Genomic DNA, 19,448 nt, shown 5'->3' on the forward strand with positions numbered 1-19,448 from the left:
ATAGTGTTGGAAATGTAGTCATTTTAGTTAAGTGCTGGGAGTATTTGTGGTTTTTAACTTCCCATTTCAGATGGTAGTGAGGTCAGAAGTATGCTAATAAGCATTCGTAATGTCTCATTTTGCTCATCAGTCCAAGCTGACAGAAACATATGCAAGGATCCTCTGAATTTCTTTATCTGTCATTAGTTAGGTTTTCTCTGTCCCGTATTAAACGTTAAGAAGTTGGGATATGGAGGGTGCATAAGGGATAATGGGGGTAAGTAAGCACACGGTCTTTGTTATTGGGGTACATTTTTTTTGTCTAATGAATCTTGTACTCTGAAGAGATATTAATATTAAAATACATATTCCTCGGGCTCATTTATTTATTTTTAATGACATACAGATCTGTTTACTGATCCTATTTCTACTGAATTACACTCAGCAGAAAAAAGCCCCCATTTGCCTTGTCAGTATTAAATTTTCTCTAAGTATTGTATTTGAGTCAAGAAAATGTAATTTGCTTTAGCTTCTGCGGAATTCTGTATTCTAGCCAGAGCTATTCCTAAGTATATTGTCTAGAAAATTTTGCTGGATGCTGTGGCCTGCTAGGTTGCAATGGAGAATTTGTGTGAAATAGGTCACATCTTCATTTACATAATATTTTAATAGTCTCATATGTTTTCCCAGCCGGGCCATTATAGTGACATTGAAAGTGAGTTCCAAACCTTCATTTTCTTCTCCTCCAATATATCATGCATATTGTTGTGAGATACAGCATTCTCAAATAGTATTTTGCATAATCTATTTCTTTCAGAAACACTTGTTTACTATTTACAGAATGAAAGCTGGGTCCTGTTTATCTTTCTACCACTTCCAGACTTTATTTTCTAGCCTGAAGCTCACATTCTATTACTTGAACACAGAATACACACTCCAGACAGGGTAGTCTTTGTTTCTGCTGTTTCTATTACCTTTTCTCTCCCTGTCCTTTCTTGCTTCTTCTAAGTGTAGTCCTTCCAGACATACCACCATTATTTTCCAATTTTTTTTTACGTTCATACTTTGTCGAACTGTTCCAGCTCGCTATTATCTCATCCTCCTCTGTTTGCTATATAGCACCTACAATCTACATTCCTCTTTAAAATATATATACCTTATTTATGTACTAGAGTGCATATCTATTCTTTAACCTCTTAAAGGTGGAGACTGTGAGGTATACTTCTTTATTATTGCAGCACATATGAAAATGTTGAGTATAAATTTCACTGATGATTAAGATCTGGATTCAACATTTGTTATGAAATTGTCATTACTAATAGGATATCACATGATGATTTAGTCATTGTAACCTTTGAGTCATGAACACTATTCCTTTGACAAACAGCATATGTTTGTGATAGTACACAGATTTAAAATTTGATTTTTTCTTCCCCTCAACACCATAACTAAAGTAAAGGAAATCTGCCTTAAAAGAGACATTATCCAGTGACATAAATCTGACTAAATGAGTTGTAGACTCTAGAATTCAGAAATTCTAATGTAGTAAACTTAGCTTTAAGGTATATATGATATAGTAACTGGTTATGAAACTATATTATTCATCATCAGTATCATTATACCTTTATTAAATGCCACTTCTGTACTAGATCCTAGCCATTGGACAATCAATATGTAATAAGAACAGCTATGCATAAAATCAGTAGTGCTACACAGTCGCTGAGAATTTCTGTTTCAGACATTTGCATCAACAAGCATTGTAGGTATAGAGATTTGAAGTGACTTCCGAAGGAGAGGCAGTTTTTGAGCAAGCTTCTGAAAGAAGGGAGGACATTCTAAGTGAAGTATTTCATGCACGTGGTTAAGAATAGACATAGTATGTTTGTGAAACACAGACTCTTTGAGTGTGGTATTTTTATAAAGACATAGATTATGTAAGTTGTGGCTAAGGTATGGAGGTTTTTGACTTTTATTTTTCCCATTGTCTTCATTATGTAGGTAGTGGGGAACATTTTTGGACTTTAGAATAGAGGCTAGAATCTACAAATTGGTTATTGGGAAATTAAATCTGAAAAAGTAGAGTAATATGGAGTCCAGAGTTTGAAGGCAAATTGAATTCATGCTCTTTGACTCCCCATTACTTTATCACATTTTATTTTTTAATTTTTTAAAATTATATTTTAGTATTCAATACTTGTATTATGTTAAAAGTTTTCAGATTATAGTACTGTTCATATTTAACCCTCTTAAAACATAATATTTTAATCACAACAGTGTTATGTGCTTCTTGTTTATAAAAAAGAACTGCAAAAGAGGCCCTTGCACTCATCTGATTTGCACACAGGTAGGCTAGGCCAGAGATGATCACTGTTTCTGCTTTGTGATTTTTTTCTTCTGTTGTTTTTAAAAAATAGCTCTAAATGTTTTTCTTATAACAACATTTTATACAGTAAACTTAGCTTTACATTCTTGTTAGGTGAAGATTTAACTCATCTCACCTTTCATTGCTTTTTATTTATTCTTTTGTTTATCACTGTAACACTAAATAACATCTTTGTGTTTTTTGTTCATTACCTATGGATGATGTTTTTTTGATTCCTGCATTGTGATAGGAAGATGAGCACGCATATTCTTCCTCATCACCTCTTCTTCTTCTCTTTTACCTACCAAATTCTGTTCGCTATCCTTCTATATTGTCATAGTTTATAATATGTACATCCCATACTGTAACCATAATTATTACATTTGAGTTCTGTTTATTGGTTGATTTAAAAAGTTAAAAGGGAATAAACAGCATTTACATTATTATTTCTGCATGAACAGCATCAATGGCAAAGTAGTAGGTTATCATTATGATTCCTTTTCTACAGTGTCATTGTTGATAACCCCTGACCCGCTCAAAAGAATATATTTAAATAATCTTTCTAATCACCAGTTGATCAAAATTATGATACATTTTAATAAGCTGCATATTTGGACCTTGTCTCTTATGTTCATTTTTTTGTTTTTATTTTTCCTGTTGTGGGAATAAATATGGCTTTCTTACTATAGATTTAATATGTTCTAGCTGTTTCTGATTCTAATGATTACTTAGAATCTATTCTTTTCATCTTGAAGTCTAAAATTCCTGTTGTAGTTTGTATTGGTTGCATCATAGTTTCACAGACTACAGCTTCTTTACGTCTTCTCCCCGTGCTACCTCACTGCATTTCTAGTTGCCTTTTTTCCTCTGTTACAGTGCTCTATCGTAGTCTTTTCTTAGTTTTTCATTCATACTACCTTTTGTATCAATTATATTTTAAGGTAATTTTCTAAGAATGTGGGGGTGAATTTCAGATTCCTTACATTTCCATGAACATGTTTATTTCAAACTTAATTATTTGTCTCAACATGCAATTTTAAATAGAAAATAATATTCTGAAGGAATTCTTCTATTTGCCAGTATCTAGTGTTGCTAATGATCAGTCCATTCCCAATCTCATTGATTGTGCTTGTTTAGGAAATTTTTTTCTCTGAAAACTTTTAGGATCTTCTTTTTATCCATAGTGCTTTGGTATATCCCAGTATCTCTCCAGGTTGTTCTTTTCTCATTCCTCTTATTAAGAACTGGGAAATGATTTTAATTTGAAGATTTAATCTCCTTTAATTGTATTGTTTACAGAAATACCATTTTCTCTGTTTCACCTCTCCTCTATTTCTGTGATGCCTGTTTGAAAAAGGACGTACTGGATTATATCTCTAGGTCCTTCTTCCGTCATATATTCCACCTATGTTGTTTTTGTTCTGTGAATTTTATTTGACTCTGTCTTCTAACATTGGTGTTTTATTTGGGCAGTCATATTCGAAATCTATATAAGTGCTCTCTCTCTTTTACTATCTTTCTTCCTTTTTTATATGAAATTGTGTTTGTTTTTTCCTTCCATGAATACCCCTGAACAAAGCAGTCTGCATGTTCTTACTGGGTATGTCGAGAATACAAAGGCCTGACTAGACCTGGGCAGATTCTGAGGGTTGTATGTGCAGTGACAAGCCTTAAAGAATAAGACGTCAGCCGGGCGCGGTGGCTCACGCCTGTAATCCCAGCCCCAGCACTTTGAGAGGCCGAGGCGGGCAGATCACGAGGTCAGGAGATCGAGACCATCCTGGCTAAGATGGTGAAACCCTGTTTCTACTAAAAATACAAAAAATTAGCCGGGCAAGGTGGCACACGCCTGTAGTCCCAGCTACCCGGGAGGCTGAGGCAGGAGAATGGCGTGAACCCAGGAGGCGGAGCTGGCAGTGAGCTGAGATCACGCCATTGCACTCCAGCCTGGGCGACAGAGTGAGACTCCGTCTCAAAAAAAAAAAAAAAAAAAAAAAAAAAAAGACATCTCCCGCTGAACAAAGCATCATCTTGTTATCACTTACCATAAAAACAGTAATTCCCTTAAACCCAGTGTTTCTCTCCTGTAACAATCACCTTTATGTACAGGAGTCCATGAAGAGCCCTTTGTATTACCGTGTGAGACTTGGGGGATACAGAACTAATGCAAATGAAAATGAACTAATAAAGTCCCTTTTCTCTGACCCAGGAGTCTCATGTCTTCTGCCAGCATCCATGAAACACTAACAGGATAGCTCGTTAGCTTGCATTATATATGTGGTAAAATCTCAGATCCTGCACGGTTCTTGACAAATACAATATCTTTTCTGACAGAATTTTTATAAGTATGTTAGTTACAGTTACACTTTCTTTTTCATGTTTTCTGATCGTTCTTTTAGAGTCTGTTTTGGGAAGTTTTTAAGAAATCACATAAGGTTTTCCTCAAATACATGTTTTTTTCGTGGTGGGGGGATGAAGGCTAACATTGGGACTGGTTGGGGAGGGTGCAGAAGTTTGGTCTACTATTGAGTATTAAGAAGTTTAATTATGACATCTGTTTTTAGCTTCATGTTTTTTTTTTTTTTAATCTCCAGACTCTGCTGCTTTTGAATCTAATGTTTTTCTAGCTTCTTATTGCACTGTAATCTCCTTTGAGAGTCTAACTTCCTCTCAAAACTTTGCACCAGCTTTCTGTTTTTCAGATATTTGTGGAAATCTTTCTGCTGCTGACTCTGCTCCAAGTCCTTTTGTTATTCTTAGGTTGTATCTTTTTATTTGTTTACTTTCATTTTAGGGAGAGGGAGGAGATAAACTCCAGAGAATAGTCAACCATACTGAAGAAGCAATTTAATTTTTAAAAAATGTTTTAGCAATAACTTGTTGCTTCTTATTTCTATTACTGCATTTACGTCCTCCTATCAATGCCATTTTTCTGTTTCTTCTCTCTTCCTACATCTAAATATAAAGTTTTATCATCTGGAAAATTAGCAAAATATCTAATAAAAATGTGTTCAAAGTAGAAACAAATATCATCTTAGAGAAGGAATGTTTGTGGCATCTGGTTTAGCTACAAAGAGAAATCTTTGCTTACTGTTGGTTTGAATGTAAATGCATTTTTAGATAAATGGAATGAATAAGGTGGAGTATAACTATTTACAATTTTAAAACTATTAATTTTGTTTTTCTGTTAAACTAAGTTGCAAATATTCTTAAAAATTGGTCTTTGCATTTTACTAAACATTATTGGAGGATTTAATTTATGTGTATAGGGAATGCTGCAAAATGTTTTTATTCCCTAGAGTAAGAGTTGGCAAAATTTTTATTTAAAGGGCTAGGCTTTGTGATACATGTAGTTGCTGTCTTATTGTTACGACTTTGCCCTTATAGCACATAAGCAATATGTAAATGAATAAATGTGGCTGTGTTGCAATAAAACTGTAGTTATGAACATCAGAATTTGAATTTTATGTAATTTTCATGTCAGGGAATCCTTTTTTTAAAAAAAAAATATATTTTAAAAACTATGCTTCCCTTGCAGTCTATACAAAAACTGGCCAGTGCTTGTCCTAGGGTTGTCAGTTTTAATAACTGCTTTGTAGATGCTTCAGTACTGATGTGTTTCTACTATGGCCCATTATTCTTATCAGGCAAGCTAATGAAGAATATCAAATACTGGCGAACTCCTGGCGCTATTCATCTGCTTTTTGTAACAAGCTCTTCTTCAGTATGGTGGACTATGATGAGGGGACAGACGTTTTTCAGCAGGTAAAGAGTTATATTGTATTCATATATTTAACATAGTTGTTTGTGGTCGATACATTTTTGTTTGTCACATAAAAATACAATTCATTCATCGCCTGAACCCGGGAGGCGGAAGTTGCAGTGAGCCGAGATTGTGCCACTGCATTCCAGGTGGGGGACAGAGCAAGACTTTTACACACACGCACACGCACACACACACACACACACACATACAATTCATTCAATAAGTTAATAAATACAATAAGTAGTTATAATACATTTTGGATGTGATTAACATAATTATGGCTAAACTTATTTTTATCATTGTACAGGTTTTTGCCGTTATGATAAATTCATTTTAACTTTTGCAACATACAGGAAATGTGTTTTTTCAGCATGCAGTGGCAGTTTACATGCATTGGTCTTATTTTGGCATTTAATTATAGGTGGTAGTGTATTATAGATAGTATTTTGCACAGATTTGTGACATTTTATATAAAATTTATTGCAAGTTTTACTTAACTGTTACTTTTTCCAATGTGGGAGATAGAATTTTACATATAGAGGATTAAATATTTATTGACAAGTATTTTCTCTCTGTTATGGACTGAATTATATTTCCCCAAATTCATAAGTTGAAGCCATAGTCCAAAGCCGTAGTCCAAAGGGACTGATGTCCATATAAGACGAGGAATTGGGAGCAGGAGTGCATGTGCACAGAGAAAAGGGGCATGTTAGAACACAGCAAGAAGATGGCCACAGGCCAGGAAGAGGAGCCTCACCTGAAACCAGCTCTGCTAGCACCTTCCTCTTGGACTTTGAGTCTTCAGAACTGTGAAAAATAAATTTCTGTTGTTTAAGTCGCCTACTCTGGAATTTTCTGTTGTAGCAACCCAAGCAAACTAATAAGCTTATTTACCCTGTCTTCTCTATAGAGCAAGGTATTAGACTTGCGATTGGAATGCTCATTATCATCGATGTTGTCATGGTTGTATCATCATCATTGTTGACATCGAGAGCTTATGTCCAGGCACTGTTCAACTTATGTATTATTTCATCTAGCTTCACAGTGAGAGAAATGTTGTTATAGGTGAGGAAATAAGGAATGCAGAGATTGTTGCTTGTCCAAGGTCACAAAGTTAGTGTAATGTGTAACAAGAATTTGAACTCAACTGTCTGGCTCCCAGAGCCCTAGCCTTAATCATGCTGTTACCCTGTGGTTCATTATTATTTTTTAAAATGTTTTTACTATGTGATCAATCCATTTAAAATGCAAAACTTATTGCAGTTCCGGGGTTGATGTTTTCGGGTATCTTGGCCTGTCTCACATGTGATACTCTTTGGCATAATGCTTACCAGGTCATGGAAAAGCATGCAGTTCTGTAAAGAATCTAGCCTACTAATTGTATATCACCATTAGTGAACATTTTTACTTATTTGCATCCAGATTATTTGTTCTTGCCAGTTTCTAGTTAAATAAATTCTCTCTTTTTGCCTTCAACACTCTTTTTCTGTTAGTGTTCTTCACTTATTTCCTCCAAATTTATTTTGCCTTTTTAGGATGTTTCTTTATATTCATCCATTCAGCAAATAGTTTTGCTCCTATAGTGCCTATTCTATAGGAGCAATAAATCTGGCAAGAAAAACATACATAGTTCTCCTCTATAAGCAGCTTACAGATTAGGGAGCTAATAATAATAGTAATAATAGTATCATAATAAAACATATAAATATGTAATTTCAAATAACCTTATAAAGGAAAATTAGAGTACTGTAAGAACCAAATATTATTTCATAGAAGTAATAGATCTCTATAGAATCTCAGGATAATTGGCCTTAGAGATCATCAGATAGAAGTGCTATTCAATGTATACTTGAATCCTCTCTGTCATATTGGCAAACAGTCTTCTAGATCCAACAAGACTGCTAGAGCACAGTCTTGAGGCCCAAATACCTACCATGACTAGACTTGTGGACTAAATGAAGACAGGGGGTTGGGTTAGTTTCATTGTATCTTTGTTATGCTGTTTTTGTTGATAATACGTTATCTGTTTTGTTATACCTAATGTACTAAGTACATACTTAGCGTATTAAACATCTTATTTACTTTTACAAATATGCTTTCTCCTATTTTTATTAAAACAATGCCTTTCTTGGTATGTCTTTTTAAAAATCCTTAACAGAAACACTAATTTTTCACTTTTTCAAAATATTTTTATTCCTTAACTACTGTAAGAAACAAAATTGCCAGAACACCATGCATCTGATCCTTGGTGTCATTGTTGAGGAAGCAGTATGGTGTGGGTGGGGACTGCAGCAGATTGGAGAGAGGATTTGCTTGACCTCAGTGGGAGAGGCGCAGCTCAGCATCAGCTCTGTAGAAGAAAAGTAGGCCACATGTAGCTAGATCTCTCAAGAAAAGACCTAAATAAAAATTTTTATATGAAATTTCTCTCTTTAAAATGTTGGCAGTTAATTCATATTTTTTAAAAAGCTTTTATGATATTGTTATCTTTGTGTTGAGTACTGAATGTAGGCTGCTGGTATATAATCATATAAATAAATGGTTATATATAATCATTAAATTCTTTTGTATGCTTTAGACATAATTATTCTAAAGTTTGGCATATAAGAGTTGAAGTCAGTTGTTTTTAATTGAAACATTTCCTCAGGTTAATTTTGATTCAGCAGGAATCCTGGTATAGAACTGCCTTGTCTTTCCCAAAAGCTAGCCCTTGGCTTAGCAACAAGAGTTTTCATTTTAAGATGCAGAAACGTGTAAAAGTCATAGCAGTTAATGAGTTTTATGAGGAATTTTAATCTACAAAAATGGAGAAGTATATGTTTTGCTTCACTTGAGAAACACTAAAAGATTTTTAATGCTTATTTTTTTCAACTGACTATTAAATCATATTTTGCTGAAGTGCTGTCTCTGAATTGATGTTTTAAAGCACTGTTAGCAGTAATGTGGTGTCTGAAGATAATATTAATAACAAGTGCAGAAACTTGGTAATTTCTAGCTTGTTGGGGACTCACTGGGGAAGTAACTTCAATTACATGTGATTCCCATAGGAATGGCTGAGGCTAGGTGTCTGATGATAGGCCAGTGGGTTAATGAATATGGTGTGTTAGAAGGAGCTCTCATCCAGGAAAGAGGTCTATGTTGTGCTCTGCTGTAGGTAGCCCTGGGGAATTGGGCATTTTAATTAAGAAAAAAGACTGAATTGTATGAGTTTTTAAGAACCTCTGAAGTTTTAGAACATTAGGCCCTAGTATGGATTTTCTGATAGTTTTCATGTGGGGAGTGAGGAAGATGGGTACTTTCAGCTTTATAATTTTGTATTTACATGGTTGCTGTAGATGTCTCTCGTATATCCATGAGAGAAACAAACATGAACAAAGTATGGAATGGGAGAAGCACAGGGAAGAAAGGAACTGGTAACTGTGTGCTTTGTTCAGTTTAATGAATGTTGCTAAATGTCCATTACATGGAAGCCCACTGCTGGGAGAATGGAATAAGATAGACTTCTGATGTACAGGGCCATATCACACTTATTATATACATTAGAGACATATTTTTTATATATGTTATATATACATGTTATATGTTATCATCTGTATGATGTTTACACTGCATCGCAGGAGCTTGTGTTTACAAATCAGTCTTCTAATGAACTTATTAAAAAAGGTTTATTAAAAAATATTGTTAAAGCCTGGCAAATATGGTGAAACCCCCGTCTCTACTAAAAATACAAAAATTAGCCAGGCGTGATGGCACATGTCTGTAATCCCAGCTACTGGGGAGGGTGAGGCAGGAGAATTGCTTGAACCCAGGATATGGAGATTGCAGTGAGCCGAGATCGTGCCATTGCACTCCAGCCTGGGTGACACAGCAAGACTCTGTCTCAAAAAAAAAGGAAAAAGAAAAAAATAGTTTTCATTAAATGGAGATAGAGTTCAGAAGATATTATGATATCCTGGTAATGAAGTGTCTAGAGTCAGAAAACCTGAGTTCATCTTCCATCTTTACTTGTTCATTGCTGTGTGACCTTTGGTAAATCACTTTATTTTTATATGCCTCTACTCATCTGTAAGAGAGGGAAAATAATAGTACCTTTCTCATAAAACTGTTGGGAAGATTAAATAAGATGTTAGCGTTGGAGTAGGTAGCTATGCAGACATGAGCAGGGCAGGAGAGGGTCCCTCACCCCAGGATGTGAGGTGACCATCATGTGATGATCAGGTGGTTGTTAAACTGTCTTGCTAAAATAATAATTGGTTGCAGCTGGCTGCTAGGAAAGGCAGTCTCCCATTAGATAGAAAACACCTGAAGATGGTGCTCAGAGCAGCTTCCTGGTAAGATGGTAGGACTTAAGTGAGTAGGCTCAAGCATGCGCACCAAGAGACAAAATGGCGGCATTTAACTGTTACATGACCTTCCTCTGGGAACACTCGACTAGTAAGGGAAAAATGCCTCAAAAGAGCATGCGCACAACTTCAGTAAACACACTGCATACGGCCCCTCCCAAGTGCTGGCAAGCCACTGTGCAGGCACATAGCCCACCCAAAGGGAAAAATCAAGGGAGAAGAGACAAACCCTGGGGTCATGCCAGTGTATGAAACCCCAAGTCAAAGTCCAAACAGTGCAGTTTGATGTCTCGAAGTTGCCCACCTGGCTTTCTTCCAAGTGCACTTCCTTCTATTCCTGCTCCAAAACTTTTAAATAAACGTTCACTCCTGCTTTAAAACTTGCCTCAGTCTCTCACTCTGCTTTATAACCCTCAGATGGATTCTTTCCTTTGAGGAGGCAAGAATCAAGTTGCTGTAGACCTGGGATTCACCGCTACTAACACTAATATATGTAGCTGTTTAGCTCTATGCCTGATGGATAAATATATGCTAAATAGTTCTTATTACTGTTATATAACATTAGCAATAATACTGGTGTGTAGCCTTCCTGCTTCCCAAAATCACCTTATTTTTGCATAAGTTGGTTAAATCTAAATTCTGTAGAAATAATTAAAAGTTTGGTAAAGGAATGAAGAGAAAGGAAAGAAACGATGAGAAGATTACCTAGGAATCCCTTTGGAAGGGCTGACTGCTTAAGCCTTGTCTTAGTTCATTTTGTTCCGCTACAACAGAATACCTGAGACTGGCTAATTTATTCAGCAGGAGTTTGTGGGGTGGGCAGAGGCAGAATATGATGGTTTGAATGTTTTGCATTCAAACAATGAGTAAAAAACATTCAAACCATCATATTCTGCCCCTAACCCTACCAAACTCATGTCTTTCTCACACTCAAAATACATTCATTTTGTCCCAATACTGCCAAAAGTCTGAACTCATTCTAGTACCAACTCAAAATTCCAAAGTCCAAAGTCTTAACAAAATCAAATATAGATGAGACTCAGGACATGATTCATCCTGAGGCAAATTCCCCTCCAGCTGTGTATCTGAAATCAAACAAATTAACTACTTCTAAAATAAAATGGTAGAACAGGCATCGAATAGACATTCCCTTCCAAAAGGGAGAAATAGGCAAGAAAAGAAAAAGGGGTAACTGGCTCCAAGTAAGTCCAAAACCCGATTGGGAAAACAGTATTACATCTGAAAGCTGGAGATTTCGTTTTTTCATTCCATGTCCCATCATCTGGGCACACTGGGGCAAAGGTTGAGCCCTCAAGGCCTTGGGCAGCCCCACCTCTATAGCTTTGCCAGGCCCAAGCCCACGCAGCAGCTCTCCCAGGCTGGTGTTGCATGCTGTTGGCTCTATAGTTTGGGGTTTCAGCAGAGGCCCTGCTGCTGCAGATCCACTAAGGGGGATTCTTTACAACGGCTCTGCCTCTGCAACAAGTCTCTATCAGGGCTCTTGGGCTCTCCGCAAAGTCCTTTGAAATCTAGGTGAAGGAAGACATACCTCCTCAGCTCTTACATTCTGGGCACCTGCAGAGCTAGTGCCCACAATGCTGCCAAGGCTCATGGCTTGCACCCTCCAGAGTAGTGGGTTGAGCAACACGTGGGCCTACTTGATCCATGGTGAGGGCAGCTGAGGAGCACCATAGTAGAATGCAGGGAATGGACATCCCAAGTGGCTCTGAACAGTGAGCTTTGAGGTCCCATAGATACCCCAGGTTTTCCCCCAAAGAGCTCTGAAATGCCTTCAGGGTCTTTCTCCCATTGTCTTGATGAGTAATACCTGGCTTCCTTTCCATCTCTGCTTATCTCCTTATAAATAGTCCTTAGGCCACATTCTTCATATTCTCTCCTGAACATGTTTTTTATTGTTTACATAGCCAGGCTGAGAGTTTTCCAGATCTTTATGTTTTGCTTCCCTTTTAATTATAAATTGTGTCTTTAAATCATTTTTGTCTTCTTGTATTTTATCATATGCATTTAAAGTAAGCCATACTGCATCCGGAATGTTTTGCTGCTTAGGTATCTCTTCTGCCAAATATCCTCGTTCATTGCTTTTAAGTTCTGCATTCCATAAAGTCCTAGGACACAGACAAACTTCAGCTAAGTTCTTTGCAGTTTGTAAGAAGGATGGTCTTTTTTTCCAGATTTCAATACCTGTTTCTCATTTCCGTCTGAGACCTTATCAGAATGGCTTTTACTGTCCATATTTCTTACCAGCATTCTGATGATAGCCGCTTAAATAAGAACTTGTAGACTTTCCCTGCAGCTCCCCTCTTCTTCTGAGCCCTCTCCAGAATCACCCTCAGTGCTCCATTTATGGCAATCTAGGCTTTTTCTAGTATGCTCTTCCTGATTCTTTCAGTCTCTACCCATCATCCAGTTCCAAAACCATTTTCACCTTTTCAGGTATTTGTTGTAACAGCACCCAGTGCCTCTGAGACCAATGTTTGTCTTAGTCCATTTTGGGCTGCTATAACAGAATACCTGAGACTGGATAATTATAATAAACACAAATTTATTTCCCATAGTGCTAGAGGCTGAAAGTCCAATATTTAGCTGCCAGCATCTTGCGAAGCACTTCTTGCTGCATGCATCGTCACATGGCAGGAGGTGACAGTGTGGGAGAGAGTCGAGAGGAGGCTCAACTTGCATTTTTATAATGGCACTAATCCCACCCATGAGAGTGGAGCCCTCATAGCCTAATCACCTCTTAAAGGTTCCACGTCTGAATATTGCTACAATGGCAATTAGATTTCAACATGAGTTTTGGCGGGGACAAACATTCATACCAGAGCAAACATAGACCAACTATTAATCTTTAGCAGTAGTGTTTGAAGAGTGCCAATGTAGATAACATGGAGGTAAACAATGGAAATTTGATTGCATTTGCAGTACTAAAAATGAGAATTTTTTGATATAGAGCCATTTCTTTTGGGTATTCAGCTTGTTTGTGCTAAGTTGTGTGAAGCTCTGTAAAATGATTTGGAGCTGTCTTGTAAATATGACTGCTGTAGTCAGAGTTCATTTGTAGGGCAAGACCTGCTTTGGTCTTGACTGTACTTGGTTATTAAACTTTGTTGTTATGGGGAGCTAAGCTTTTACTGTTGTGTCATTTGCTTGATATCAACTGTGATCTAATATATATTTATATATTGATTTTTGTTTTCATTATTAGAAAATACTGAACTGTATTGCAAGTCAAGGGCTGAAAAATCTCTTGGCCTTTCATTTTAAAACTTTTTAAAATAATTCCTGGGCAACAGAAATTTAATTCATATATGTATATATGTATGTTTGTAGTTTATTCCTTACTGCAAATTAACCTAGTATATGTTTTTAGATATTGTTAAATAAGCACTGTTTATACGAGGGTAGTGTTCTGTTTAGTATACTTTTCAAATGGAAATTACCTGTAGAAAATATTTCTGAAATATAACCAATTTAAGACAGTTGAGTTAATAGAGAAGTTGAGCAGAAAAAGAGTGTTATTGAGGATTTCTTCTTCATTCTCTGGTAAATTTAACTTGTTAAGAGCAGAAATGTTGGTTTCTCTTTCATAGTCTTCATCATTACAAAAAAGTAAAGTCTTTACATTTGTGATAGGGAATTCAGTCTACTTATAACTTGTTGGAAGTTAATTCCATAATATGCTTATTTTTTAAAAACAAATTCCAGTACTTTTTAAAAATAACTGCTTAAGAAGTGAAATAATTCATTTACTGCCAAACTGCTATATTTCTACTTTGCACTTTCACTGTTTTTACCCTAATTATAGAATTCAAGAAAGAAAAAGAACGAAATGACTTATAAAATATACAGAATATAATGCATAATTTGAATGATGTATGTTAAATGTGAGGATTCAGATAACTTAGTCAAATTTACGAGTTCTTTTTCATCCAGTAGTGAATTAAGATAAATAAAAACAGAAATTTACCTCTGGAAAACCGCTCGGATTTTCATAATAAGTGCTGTTTTCCCCGAATTTCTATAGAAAAAGTGTAAAATATTGGATTAATGATAAGATGATACTATATTTAGTATTTTTTTCTCATGTTTTACATGTAGCTCAACATGAACTCTGCTCCTACATTCATGCATTTTCCTCCAAAAGGCAGACCTAAGAGAGCTGATACTTTTGACCTCCAAAGAATTGGATTTGCAGCTGAACAACTAGCAAAGTGGATTGCTGACAGAACGGATGTTCACGTACGTTTTTATTCCTCACAGTTTTAGTAATAGGCTGGTTTGTTTGTTTTTTTGGAGCATTTTAATAAGGCCACAGTAATACTTTTAAATTTCTCTATGGTGGTTTCTCCTTGCATAGAGAAAACTGTGTTTGATTACTGCAAATGATAAGTTGAACTTGGACTATTAGGTGAATTCAGATGCTTTTTAAAATAATGGTTCACTGATATTTTAAAAGCCATTAAAAATACAGGAGTTAAGCACAAGGTAATTTCAGAGGCTAAAAAACATATTTAAAACGTTTCAGTGGTAGTAATCGAGGAAATTCTAATTAAAAAGCAAGATATATAATTTTTATCTATCTTTTGGGCAAACAGAAAAGGTTAATACCCACCTTAAAGCTATGTGGAAAAATACCTACTCAGATTTACTGCTTTTGGGACTATAAACTGGTGTAACCATACTAATAGCATGTGTCATGTCTGTATATAATTTAACTTAACAATTCCACTTCTGGGAATTTAACCTAAGGATGCAATCAAGGATGATTTAAATTTTTATCCATAGAAATTTTGAAAATAATATTCATTTTATTGGGAAAAATTGGATATAAATCAAATGTCTAAAAATAAGTAAATATACTATGGCATAGCCAAAAAATGATTTACAAGAATATTTTACCTAGAATGAAGCTCAAGGTGTAAAACATTTCAGAGTAGGTTAGAAAAATAGTATTAATTAATAGTATGATCTATTAGTTTTTTATAAAGTGCAAATATGAGTATAGATTGACATAGACAATTTGTTATGGAAGGAAATGAACCTAAATGTTGATGGTAGTTCATACTTACTTGGAGATTTTATGACCATTTTTTCTCTATTCTCACAACTGTTTTTGACAGTAAACAATTGGAGCCAGTTATTTTAAAAGCACGTTCATGCAGGCAGTAATACGGAAGCATTAATTTCCTATAAGATAGAAACACGTTTGTTCTGAGTCAAGGTGGTAATTGCCCGTATGGTACCACTGTCATTGTAAAATTATATCGTTGATTTAATGACATTTTGGTGACTCAACTTATTTCCTAATTCTTGTCATTTTTTAATGATTTGGCAAATATTTTGTTATGTAATGTATCAGTTGGTGCAAGACATTAAGAGTAATATTGAAAGGGTACTATTGTTTCCTTATAAGAAATACTAAATTTTAATCAGAACTTATTCTAACCTGTCTCCCTAGCAGACTTACGCATTTAGTCGATAAACTTTTGTAAAAAAAAAACCCATAAAACTATATGTGGAAACAATTTCTAAAATGTTTTAGAAATGAAAACAGTACGTATAATGCCAATGTATACCCTTTATTTAGGTTCACCTATTGTTAACATTTTATTCCATCTGCTTTGTGATTGTCATTCTCCCTGCTACCCCCGTGTCTCTTTACTTCTCTCCACACACACAGACACATATGCACAATTTTTTCTTTCTGAAAAAAATTAGGGTGAATTGCATTTGGAAAGAAATAAGCAAAGCAGTTGTCAACTTCATAGGTTTACATTTACATAATACTTTTATTTGAGCTACCACTACCCATATTACAATTTTGTCAAGTAACCTAATATCCTTTACATTTTCCACCTTCAGTACAAGATTTGGTCTAGAGTTAGAGATTTCATTTAATTGTCATGTCTTGTAAGCTTCTTTTAATCTGGAATATTTCTATAGCCTATCTTTTCTCTTTAAAAACGTTGACACTTTGAAGAATATACTCCTTTGCTACTTTTTAAATAGAGTGATCCTCATTTGATCTGCCTCATGTTTGTTCATGATTGACTTCTGCTTATGCATCCTTGAGTATAATATTACATAGGTCCTGTTTTGTTTTAATCACCTCTATAGGCACGTAATGTCCATCTGTCCTTCACTGGTGATACGAATTTCAAATATCTGATCAAGATGTTTCCCGTTTTTTCATGATATAATTACTGTTTTTTTGTCCTCCTTTGTAGTTAATAAGCTGTCTATGTGGATATAGTAAGTAGTAAAAACTATACTATACTATAGTCTTCATGTTTTAAAGGATACCATCAAAAAAGTAGCACACAGAATGGGGGAAAATATTTGCAAATAATTTTTCTATAAGATACTTACAGCTAGTTTGTATATATATATATATATATATATATATATATATATATATATATATATATGACTCTTACAACTTAAAAAGAGAAAACCCAATTCAAAATGGGCAAAGGATCTGAATGGGCATTTCTTCATGGAAAATATACAAATAGCCGATAAGCACATGAAACGATGCTCAGCAATGTTAGTCATCAGGGAAGTGCAAAGTCGTTTTACATAGCCATTATGTCTTAAGGCATGTGTCTTATGGCAGAATGAAAGTAGTGCTAGTGCCACGTATGAAAAGTTGGGTGGCATGTTTCTGAGTTCTTTGCGTTGAAAATTATGAGGACTAGAATATGATCAAAAGAAAAATTTCATTTTTCTTTCACTTTTGAAATTTCCATTGCATTTTTGCAGATTCGGGTTTTCAGACCACCCAACTACTCTGGTACCATTGCTTTGGCCCTGTTAGTGTCGCTTGTTGGAGGTTTGCTTTATTTGAGAAGGAACAACTTGGAGTTCATCTATAACAAGACTGGTTGGGCCATGGTGTCTCTGGTATGTTAATACATTGTGCTTTTTTATTTCCTATTCTTTGTTTAATAATATAAGTTGTATAATATTAACAAAATGAGCCAGATTATAACTATAACAGAACTTAAGTCTGAATGGGAAGTAACTTTTTAGAACTTCGATAATTTAGTTTGAGTTTTCTGTCAATCAAAACTGTGCTGTCTTCCTTCAACTGTTCACTGCTAAAATGTACTGTCCCTCTGTACTTGGCACAAGTGCTAGATAAATACATGTTGAATACATCTAGAAATATGGTAAGACTTGATCAGAATTAATAGCTCAGAATAATTTGCAAATGGTTTGGAAATTCAGCTATTTCTGAATTTCTCATTCAGCTATTTCTTTTCTGACAACTGTTTCTTGTGTCTCTTCTATGTGACTGATATATGTTAGATACTGGGGATATAAAGTTAAGAAATACACTCTGCCTGTGAGAAATGCATTGTGGGGATACAGAGTAATCAACAAATGGAGTGTAAGGTTATGCGTGCTATGAAGGCAGTAAGTAACAGAGTATTACAGGAATGCACAGGAGAGAAACCTAACCTAGAGTAAAGGGAATCACGACAAGCTTCCCAGATTGTGACATGAGCTGAATTCTGTAGAAGAAAATGAAATTCTAAAGTCATTAAGGCCAAGTATTCAACATAAGTGAAGCCTGGGATATTCAGAGAACTACAGTTGTGTGGGGCTACAGCAGCGATGGCAAGGTAGGAGGGGGAAGAGATGACACTAGAGTTCAGCAGTTCCCAGCTCACAGCCAATAGCCAAAAATCATTAGGAATTTATACACAAAACAATTCAGTTATAATTGAAAATAAAATCTCTTTCACAATAGGAAGGAAAAATATAAGGTACTTAAAAATAAATCTAACAGAAAATGTATGAAATATTTATAAATAGAATGTTGAAATTGAGACTAGATACATATACATATATCTAGATAAATACATTATATATCAGTGTATATCTTATAGATAAGTATTGTCTGTAATGTAATAAAAATGTTATTATATTAAAGATATAACTACATACAATGTATTATATCTTTAAAACATCATAGATTGTTTACAGCTAATTGTCAGTTTGTTTCTTTTGCTTTCTTGCAGTGGCCCTTCATCCTTCCCATTTTATTTTACCAAAAAATTAGGGGTCTTGATGACTAAGTTGGAAGTGATAGGACAGACTGAGAAGCAGCCCAGGCAAGAGTCACCTTGAAGCAGTTTCATTTTCTGCAGTAATACCTAGAGCTTCGAAATTCAGACAGAACCTCTGTGGCTTTCTAGTAGATAGTCAAAATACAAATTAGATGTTTGGCCTTTTAAGAGCAAGGAAGATAAGATTTTTTTAAAGAAAGTTTCTTAATATTGTTTTCTCACTTTTGATGAATGAGTTAAAATGGATTAATTAATTGTACTGTATTTAAAGTTATTGGACACTATGGGTGATCTTAATTACCTTAGTCATTAAGTTCAAAAGTGTTTTGGCTTTTTTCCATGCTAGTTTTCAAGTTGCGTAATTCAGTAAAGCTACCCAGGTTTCTTGGTAAAAGTGCAGTACTTTCACTGTGTTGTTGCAAAATCAAAACTTCTTTGGTATTTAAGAGTTAATGTCATATCAAATCTTGTCACGGTTTTAGTCTACCAAAAATTGATCTAGTCTCATCTCTGATTACATTCAAATAACATTAACATCCTTACATTATTCTTTTTCCTCAAGAATAAGAATAATTCTTATTCTTTCTGGTCTCTTTCTTCTTTGGGGTATGCTTCATAACTGTGCAAAGGAATTTATATTGTCCTCATTTATAAGCAAGGAAACAAAGATTCAGTAATCTCAACTTGCAGAAGCTTACAAAGCTAGAAAGTGATTGAACTGAGATTTGATCTCATTCATCTGATTGCAAGTTCTGTATTGTTGACACAAAGCTGGGCTTCTTTAAATCTGGACATGTCTCTTATATGTTGGTCATTCAACCCAGTAGATACAATGAGCCATTATGACTGCAAATAAATTCATAGAAGAACTTTATATGATGTATAGATGTTAAATACTTCAGTTG

General features: G+C 35.0%; 1 protein-coding gene across 5 annotated transcripts in view; it reads left to right on the plus strand.

Annotated features, from left to right (window-relative positions):
• TUSC3 (tumor suppressor candidate 3) overlaps nucleotides 1-19,448 on the plus strand; it is a 313,790-nt gene that overhangs the window by 101,373 nt on the left and 192,969 nt on the right. For all 5 annotated transcript variants that reach the window (XM_054497897.2, XM_054497895.2, XM_063668524.1 and 2 more), the window contains exons 3-5: nucleotides 5,989-6,106; nucleotides 14,567-14,707; nucleotides 17,231-17,371. In XM_054497897.2, coding sequence (XP_054353872.1) covers nucleotides 5,989-6,106; nucleotides 14,567-14,707; nucleotides 17,231-17,371 — 400 coding nt within the window. The remainder of the gene's footprint in view (nucleotides 1-5,988; nucleotides 6,107-14,566; nucleotides 14,708-17,230; nucleotides 17,372-19,448) is intronic.

This window comes from Pongo pygmaeus, chromosome 7, assembly GCF_028885625.2.
Source record: "Pongo pygmaeus isolate AG05252 chromosome 7, NHGRI_mPonPyg2-v2.0_pri, whole genome shotgun sequence".
In the NCBI taxonomy this organism is placed as follows: Eukaryota; Metazoa; Chordata; class Mammalia; order Primates; family Hominidae; genus Pongo; species Pongo pygmaeus.